The sequence below is a fragment of the Canis lupus genome, chromosome 15 (genome assembly GCF_048164855.1).
Source record: "Canis lupus baileyi chromosome 15, mCanLup2.hap1, whole genome shotgun sequence".
Taxonomy (NCBI): Eukaryota; Metazoa; Chordata; class Mammalia; order Carnivora; family Canidae; genus Canis; species Canis lupus.
The window spans coordinates 4,906,646-4,916,288 of NC_132852.1; the positions used below are offsets into that span (position 1 = coordinate 4,906,646).

Here is a 9,643-nt window from a genome sequence, read left to right on the forward strand (position 1 = left end):
AGGTGGCCCAGCCCTGGGCTGCGGAGGGGCAGGTGCTCTCACTCGGTGAACAGCAGGTCCAGCACCTCGTCCGTGGTGGCGAATCCACGATAGTCGTCTAAGAAGCTGCAAATGGAGATGACGTCCCTGCGCTGCAAGGCGAGCAGCAGTTGTCGGTCTTCGTGCCCCAGCAGCTCCGTCCGGCTGAGCTTCTTCGGGACAATCTGATGCCCCTTCCCGGCCGCGGCCCCAGCACCCTGAGGTGGGACAGAGGGGACGTGCAGCCTGCAGGGAGCCGCCAGGAGACCTGGGATCCCGCCCCGGCAGGCCCTGCGCTGGGGCCCCGTGGGCTTGAGGAGCTGGGGCTCCCTCTCCCGCTCAAGCTCCCTGCCTGTCTCTTACACAAACAGGACCAACTATGCAATAAAGAAACAATCTCAGAGGATAAATGTTCAAAATATTTGGATCAATACGAGGACCTCAAGAGACACAGAGAGAGAGACCGAGAGAGGCAGCCACACAGACAGAGGGAGAAGCAGCCCGTGCAGGGAGCCCAGGTGGGGCTCGATCCCGGGCCTCGGAGATCAGGCCTGGTGGAAGGCAGGCGCTAACCCCCGGGGGACCAGGCCTCCCCTGAGGGCTCTATTCTGATGTTCCCACACATCTGTGCGCAGGGACTCTGCATCTGGCCCAGGCAGGGGCAGGGCCATGGGGACAGGTGTGGGGAGGAGGGGATCCAGACTCATGTGGGAGCAGGAGTGTCGGGGGGCCCAGGGGGTAGCAGGCTGGCTTCTGGGACCCGGTGCCCTTCCTGCCGCATCAGGGCCCGGGTGTCGGGGGTCCCAGCCCCTGCACTCACCCTGAGCCCGCGCTGGCCTCTGTTAGCTGCGCAGGGCACCTCCCTGCTCCTGGAGGCGTTGGGGCAGATGACCCCTTCCTCCCGCTCGCGCCCCACGTCCCGGGTGGAGCTCTGTGGAGACAGTGCCCGGCAGCCAGGCAGGAGGCCTCAGCGCCTGGTCTGGCCCCCTCGCCTGGGCCGCACCCCCAGCTGCCTCCACCCAGACACCCCACAGCGCAGGCGGCACCCACCGCCCCTGGAGAGAGGAAAGGGATGTGGCTGCAGGGCCTCGGGGTGACTCCGGGGGGGGTAGAGGACCTCAGGAACCCTGTTTCCCCCCTGCCCACTGTGACATCAGGGTGACCCTGAAGGGATCCCCGGGGAATGTGCCGCCCTGCAGCGTCCCCCAGCCTGCATGGGACCTGCCCACACATTCCTGGTACCCTGAAACTGAGGAGGAGGGGATGAGGCTCCCAGGATGGTGGCACAGGGGGCCTGGCCTGGCCTGCGCTGTGTTACCTGACGGCGCCTCCGGATCACCGCCCTGACGCCTTGGTATCTATCCTGGAGCCAATGCCTACAGCATTGGAACAAGCGGCTCCCCCGGGGTTCCTGGGAGCCAGAGCCCCGAGAGGTGGGCCGGCAGCAAGAGAACATCCTCCAGTAGCAGATGTCTCCAGCCAAGTGAGCCTGAGCTGGGGCTGCACTGGATGCGGGTGCCTGGTTACGGGGGTTCCAAGTTCTGTTGGGCTCTGTGACACGGAAGTGACCTCACTCCCTGGGACCCCCTCCCTGACCCACTCCTGGAGGAAGCTGCAGGGGCAGTGCTCGTGCTGCCAATGCTTCCCCCCTCCCTGCAGGCGATGGCCTGTGCACACAGGGACACGACCGCAGCCCTGTCCACAGGCCCCAGGGAAGGAGTGTGTGCACCCAGGACCCCAGCCTGGACACACGCCTGGGTTCAGACATGACTGTCCAGTCTTCCCCGGTTTGACACCAACAAGCCGTTGTGCCCATGGGGATGGTCGGCGTCTTGACTGTGGGACAGGGAGTATCCTAGCGGGTGCTTCCCCCAGATGTCCCCAGGCCACTGTGGCCTCATATCTATGACCTTGGAGGTGGGTGTCACCTGCAGGACATACCTCCACCCACACGTTCTTCCTTGGTGTGTACATGCGTCCAGGTCCACGAGGTCCTCTGTGCACACACGTGGGCACCGGTACCCTCATTCTGGAGGCCCAGAAGGTGACAGTCCCCTTGGGCAGGGATGGGCAACAGCTTCCCAGGATCCTAGGCTCCTGAATCCAAGGCAAACCCTGCAGAAGGTGTCGTCTGGTCTCCTGTTGTGATTCTGAGTCTCAGGTTGTGGATTTGCTCCCGAATGGGACCCTCTGTGCCCTGTGACCCTGGGTCAGGTGTTCAAAACTGCAGCTATTTCAGAAAACCGATCTATTCCTCAACTTTCGATTCATGAGTTACACATCCAAGAAGACTGACTCCACACAAATTATTCCAAATTTAATGATATCTATGCTGACACGCATGTTCACTATCTCATGTGCTATTTAGAAGAGTCCAGAAGGGGGTGGTTGTCCTATGTCTTCTGGAACGCTTGCTTTCACAGAACTGAAGCTCCAGTGCAGCTCGTGTGCTGACTGTGTCACAGCGATGGGGAAGGCTATGGGCCATGGGGCAAGCGCTCAGGAGGACAAAGGATCAGGCTCTGGGCCAGGCCACGTGCAGACATGTTCATGACCAGGTTAATGGAGGACATTGTGGTGTTTGTCCAAACGGGGGCTCCTGTGTTTCCTTTTTCTCTTCTCTTGGACATGGAGCTATTCACCAGGAAGCAGCAGCCTTGCAAGCAGGACTTTCTAGGAGAGAGAGGAGTCAACATGCCTGTGCCAATGTCATTTTCAATGGATTTATTCACAGGCTAAGTCATTTGAAAACACGAGACAGTTACGTTTAAAAACTACCATGTACTGGGCCAAGACAGTCCTGCCTTAGTAGTTTCTGTGAAATCAGGTGCAGAGCGGCAGGAAAGTCATCTCATCTCCTATTATGTGAAAGTCAATATGTGCATTGTGAGGAATGAGAAATTTCTAGGTGTATGATGGAGAGATGATGGAGGAGAGATGGATGACAGGGAGGCTCGTCAGCGATAGATGGACACACAGTCGATGGAGAAATAGATAGGGAGTAACATTGCTCTTGAGAGCTACTCCTCAGCCCTCCTTCCCTGCTTGGAAGGTCCTGGCCAGGGGTGAAGCAGGAGGACCCATTACTCGCAGGGCAATATTATCAGAAACTTCCTGGCACTTACAGGGTCACAACCTGATCTACTCTTTTCCAAACCAATATTGACCTCCCAGTAGGGCCTCCAGGCTTCCAATGAAAGCCATGGTTTCCCCAGGTGCAGGGGCTGCACAGGGGATGAGCAAGGACTGCGGAGCATTGGAAGCACAGCACAGGAAAGATTTTTCTCCTTTCCTCAGCAGGCAGTGTCCAGCTGTGGCAACATTAGAGTTGCAAGGTGGGAACCACGTCCCCAGACCTTCTGTCAATACTCATCGTGCCTCTGCAGCTCTAGCAAATGCACACGCTGCAGCCCAAAGTGTGGAGCTGCACACCTGCCAGCCTGAGCAGCTGCACAAAGTGGGGTCCTTTGGAAGCCTAGGAACAACTTGGGCTGGCCAGCGTCGCCCTCTGCTGGTCTGAGCTCACGGTGCAAGGCTCCTTCCTGTGACCTCCCCTATGCAATGGGAATAGGTGGGTGGACTTGCTCAGGTGTGGGTAGCACAGGTGGGAGAAGGTCATCCGGGAGGTGCTGGCCACAGCGTGCAGGGAGCTGAATGGATGATTCTGTGGGTTTTCATAGTGTGGGTGTGTGAGCGTGTGTGTGTGTGTGTGTGTGTGTCTGAATGCAGATGTTAATCCAGCAGAGGTTTGGATACAGAAATTTATACACATTGACTTGCATATGTGGATTTTTCTGTGGCTTTTTCCTTCATCATTCATGTGTCCTGCCCTATTGCCATTTCACTTAAGATTCCTGTCAGTTCAGATCAAATCAACAATAAAAGACACTTCATTGGATGTAGTCATTCAAAATCTAACTCCACTTTGTGAATTTAAACCCTTTAATTCCAAAAATACTTGTCAGTCTTCATTCATCTAGAATTCCTGGATCCAGGGCTGTAGAGGATGGTTGGTTTTCCAAAGCGGCTCCGGCCAGAATGACTGACACAGGATTTCAGGGCACAGAGGGAACTATTTAGGAGGAGATCCACAGCCCAGGCTCAGAGTCACAACTCGACTTAGACATGATTGTTGTCGGAGAGAGAAAATTTCAGGAAGAGTGACAGGTCACTCATCACTAGAATTTTCAGGGTAGTTGGGGCTTTGGAGGACAGGGGTGTGGGATGGGCAAGGTCTGCTCTTCCTCCAGGTAGACCCTCTTTCCTGAAACAAACCCCCAACACACACAGATACTCAAAGAATACACACATTCATACATAAAGGAATGATTATAAATGCTGTCTTAGAAAGTCAAATGGTTTTCCACATGTATTCATACCTCATTAGGTCTGGTGTCAATGTATTTTAACTTTTTGAAGCAAGTGACACATATTTATTTTACGTTATAAAAGAGAAGAGGATACTTTCTCTACATGTGTGTGGATTCCTCAGGATAGGAAAACCACCAGCTATGCCTGAGCATCCTCTATTAAATAAGCAAAGGTAGAGTCATCAGATCCTGCTACATCAGTTAAACAACAGTTGAGCAAGAAGCGTATTCTATATCCGATTTGAAAATTCCCAAATAGGATTCGGTGCATTTAACAGAAATTAGGAGGACGGTGGGCGTTCCGGCTTCCGATAAATGCATCCGTATGTACTGTTGGATTTGAAATAAGGTATTGTCATCCTCTAACCCTGTTCCTCTGCACATCATAAACTCAAAATTGATTCATCACAATACTTGTATTTTCATAATTACTTACTGAATATATTAGGCTTTGTGTATGTACCAACTCCCCGAGGAACCTGAGATAATTGATTATTGTTATCGCAAGAATAAATATATTTAAAAATTCAGTGAGCTCAACTGTGTAAAACACTGGCAAAATTACAATTGCAAAGAAATAAGATAGTGAAGGGGCAAGATTGTCGAAAACTGGGGACCTCCGCTCAGCTGGATCCTTGACGGTAGGTAGATGCTATCCGATCGTTGTGAAAAGGTAGGAATCCCACCTGACGTTTAATAAAAGAATTGCTGGAACTCTTCAGTAGAAAAGCGACCACCCTCTGCAAGGTGGGAGATGCGAGACGTGAATCCAAAGTGATATATCAGAAGGTGAATGGCAGGGCGGGCAGTTTACGCACCCCAGAATCGGGAAAGGGAAGGGCCACAGAGCCCACATTTCAATCTGCCTTAGCAATCTGATCCGGTGAGACACAACCTTGCCTGAAATGAGCTCAGGTGGTGAAATGGGCAGACACTACTCTGGACACAGTGTCTCAGAATTCTCAGAGTCCCAGAAAGAATGGGGGTGCCCACGGGGGTGGAGTTCCCAAGCCTTGGGGTGTGGACACTGGTCATGGCCAACAAGAGTGCAAGGTGCCTCACAGCTCAGTTGGCCCTAAAACTGGAACCACTTTGCCTAATCGGCTGACCACTCTCCACATGGGAATCCTGCAAAGGACAGGGAAGTGGGGACCCTGCCCCTTCCCCTGGGATAGGCAGAGAGTGTAGGTGCACCCCCGGGGGACAGGTCTCAGTGCAGAGACCCTGGAAGGAACAGTAACAGGGCAACCCTCTCTCTTCTCCTGGCAGACTGGTCTGGGCGCCCACCACAGGCATCTGCAGCATCTGGCACACCCCAGTGACTCCTGCTTGGCCCTGAGTGCTTACTGAAGAGCGGGACCCTGATCTTTCTGCTCTCAGGCTGGAGATCAGATTCCAGCCATTTCGTGTTGGTCTCCTAAAGAGGCACAGGGGGCTTTCAGGGAACAAAGCCACGCAGGAAAACCAGAAAGAGCTCACAGTGAGCCCAGCCCCGAGGCAAGGGGACGTGTAAGCTGGACCAGGAACAGACCCTGAGCATCAGTGCAGCAGGCCCCTCCCCCGGGAGATCAGCTCACAAGATGCCATGAACACCATGTGTATGGACATCAAAGGGCTGCGTATTCCAGGTGGGGACAACACAGTATAGAGAATTTGACTGTTCATCTAATGATTCCTATATCTGCAGTTTAAAATTCCGTGATGCTTTTTTGTCTTTTTCCCCTTTTCCACTGGTTTCGTGTTTTCTCAACTCTTTGATTTTAAGACATTTGGTAACTTCAATTTTTTACACTCATATTTTATAGATACATTCTTTATGTTTGGTTCTTGTCACGGGAATGAATTTTATTGTTCTCCATATATAAGTTTTGCTTCTTGACAATTTGAGATTTAGCTCAGGCTCATGGTATATCCATAACCTATGCCAGCTTGTCCAGATAACTCTGTCTTCCTCCATATCTGGATGAGAGTGGATTTTCCATTGGGAAGATAGATTTGGTCTGGTTTGCTTTGGTTTGGTGTTTTGATGGCAGGGAAGAAAAGACACGTGAGGTGACTAGAGGGGAGAGCACAGGCCTGCTCAGACCTTCTTCCACTAGCCTTTCTCCCTGGTCTCCCTGGGCACATGGACCAAATCCCCTTCAAGCACATGAAGTGCCAGTTCTGCTGGAGAGCCCAGCCTGAAGGCCCTTTGCTCAAGCCTGCCTGCATCCTCACCCCTGTGCCCTATACACCTGCAGGTCCAAGGATCCTTAGGCTACTTCACTAGCTCCAATCCCGACATCCCCTGTGAGGATAGGCCTTCCTACCCTTGGACCCCTGGGATCCTCATAGGCTTCCAGAAAGTAGGGAATATTTCTGTTGTGGCATGCATCCCTTGAGTGCCCAGGAAGCTGCATTTTCCTCTGAAGCCATGAGGCAGCAATAGGGCAGCTTTCATGGAATGAGACAGGGGCCTGAGGCTCCAGGGACCAGAATCTGACCCGGGTCACATAATGATTGCATGAATGGGAGTTACTTAGGGCTTGAGGGTGGGAGAAGGATCCCACACCGTGGCTTCTCTACTGCCCTCTGACTTTTAAAAGCCTAGTGTGCACATCGAGGAGCTCCTCTACCCTCCATATGCACAGAGAGAGGGAACACCCTTGAACAGGAGCTCTGGAGTGAGGAAAGAGCAGTCAATGTTTTTCCTAAAAAAGAAATCCTCACGACACAACTATGGATGTGCTTTGGTTTGGTTTCGTTTGGGTTGGTTTGGTTTTGCTGAGTTTCATTTGGTTTGGTATCACATGGTGTTGTATTGTTTCCATTGGCCCACTTCAGAGATATGCCTGAGAACGAGGGACAGAGAGAGAAAGACAGACAGTCAGAGGGAACTACCCAGTCCTGGGTCCTGTGCTATTTGGACCATTACATGCCCACTAGTCAAACTTTGCCTTCTTAGGAAATCATCTGGAGAGAGATAAATCTCCATGCTCAGGCCTCTGAAAGGAAGCATCATTACCCAACATTGAAGTGGGTTTCAGGATATATAAAGAATGAAACTGTCAACTCATCCCATTACAGACCATGTGCGACCGCGGCCCCATGTGGAGCACTTGGCACCCATACTGGATGCTCAGGGATCCACATTGCCTGGCTAGTACTTCACGCAGAACACTGGGTGTGCAGGAGACCCTCAATGTCTACGTATCCCCTGAACCTATCAAGGAGCATGAGAGGCAGCAGGCTGTGGACCCAGGATTCCCATGCAAAGGAGCTGAGCAAGTGCTGATTCCCCATATCAGTCCAGGAGGGGCCACGTCCTCAGGTCCGCAGTCACCCCCTCAGGGTGCTTGGGGTGGAGGATAATGTCCGAGGCCAGGAGCTGGCTCATTCGCTCTCAGTGTCTTCTGAGGATGAGGACACCTGTAGGTCACCGTGGAGGACACTCCAGGGACCACAGACACAGGCTCCGTCCGACAGGTGGGGGGCAGGAGGGCCCTGAGCAGGGCCTGGCTTCTCGGGAGGAAGGAATGAGGGAGCTGCGAGGAACCGGGAGCTCCAGCAGCTTCTGTTCAATCTGGTGAAGACCATTCTCAGGGGCTGAGTGGGGGCCCGCGCAGAGGGCGGCCGTGGGGGCTCGGTGCACGGCTGCAGCGTTCCCAGGTGAGGTGTGGCAGGTGTGGGCTGGGGGCCCTTGCTTGGATGGAGGGCAGGTGTCTTCCTGGTCTGCGGGGGCCGGGCTGTGCATCCATGGGCACGTCTGCTTCCTGGAGGACACAGACTCTCCAATATCCCTAGAGGGGCTTCCTCAATGATCCTGCAGGTGTGCTGGGAGGGCCTCCATCCCGGTTTTTTTCGGGAGTTCTAGGACCCGTCTAGGGGCATCTGGGCACATTTCTTGCCTGGAGTCTGGGGGGGCATTTGGGAATTGTCTGCCAATGCGTTGCTGACAGCGGGACGGGTGTTCTCCTCAGGATACTTGGGTGGTGCCTGGGTGTGTCCCAGCCCATGGCCCTTGGAGCCAGCCTGGGGACCCTCATGGGAGACTCTGCAGGGCCTCTTGGCTCTCTGCTGCACAACCAGGCTGTCAGCCCTGACACAGGGTTGGCGAGCCGGCAGAGGGGTGTCAGCGATCGGCACTTGCTGGGCACCTCGAGGTCCACCAGGTGGGCTGAGGCTAACTTTAGGGCTTCTGAGATGAGAGGTGGAATGGGACGGGAGTCTTATGTCAGGGGGCTGAGTACGTGGTTCCATCGGCAGGGCAGGCTCAGGGATAGAAGGCCTCCTGGTGGTGTAGACGGGCATCGGCATGTGTGGACACTGTGGGAAAAGAGAACACACAGGACTCCATGAGTTTGGCCCCGGCACCAAGGCATAATGAACATTCAGGAAAGAAAGAAAGAAACCAACAAATGGCCAGGACCCTAGTAACCACCCCCTCCCCCGGAACAGGGAAAGAAAGAGTTGGGATCTGTTGACCTAGGAGTAGGGAATCTGGCTGCAGGGCTCGTCCAGAACAAAGGCCTGACAGGATGCTGTTGATGCCCTTGAGACATGGGGGGGACACGCAAAGTCCTGCCTCACAGCGATGCTTCCTCCATTGGACCAGCGCTTCCATCCTCTCTGCTCATGAGGAGATAGGAGTCCTGCTGCTGGAGAGTCATGGTGGGAGCTCCTGAGTGGGGATGGGCAGTGTGGGATGATGTGTCACAAAGGACAGCGGCCTGTTCTTCTCTGAGGTTGGTATGTGCTCCAGGAGTGCCCGCCAATGACCTTCACACGTCAAACAGCCAGTGTTCACACACATAGAAGGTGGGAGGCAACATCATGGGCACCAAGGGAAAACTGGGTGCAAATCCACCCTACTCAACTGCCACTGGTCAGAGAGGAAGTGGAGCCCCGCTTCCATCAGGAGGCCCATGGAGCCCAGGGAGTCCCCAAGGGCACAGCCCGGGAAGCAGCGCACACTCACCCTCACATAGTCACAAGATTCCGTGTCTTCCTTCCAGGTGCGCTTCTGCCCCTCCTGGGGTCTCCTGGGGAACCTGTGGAGCAGGCCTTTCCTCTGCTCGGCTTCTTGCCTGCACGAGAAATCAAAGCAGGGAAAGGAGTAGGAACTCCCTTCCCTGGCTTCCAGCCGGACACCTGCTTGGGGCTTGGGCCAACCTGGTCCTTTCCGTCCTCAGCCAATCTACGCCCACCTCTGCCCCTCGTCCTAACTACAGGGAGCTGAACAGGTCGTCCAGGCATTTTCTACATACAGAGTCTGA

General features: G+C 54.2%; 1 protein-coding gene across 1 annotated transcript; it reads right to left on the minus strand.

The window, feature by feature from the left end:
- Positions 1–12: 12 nt before the first annotated feature.
- Positions 13–1,534, minus strand: LOC140605436 (ral guanine nucleotide dissociation stimulator-like 1). Its single transcript, XM_072777681.1, has 3 exons — positions 1,337–1,534; positions 839–949; positions 13–236 (listed from the first exon to the last, which is right to left on the minus strand). The coding sequence occupies exons 1-3, from the start codon at positions 1,472–1,474 to the stop codon at positions 39–41; spliced, it is 447 nt and encodes a 148-aa protein (XP_072633782.1). The 5' UTR covers positions 1,475–1,534; the 3' UTR covers positions 13–38.
- Positions 1,535–9,643: the final 8,109 nt, after the last annotated feature.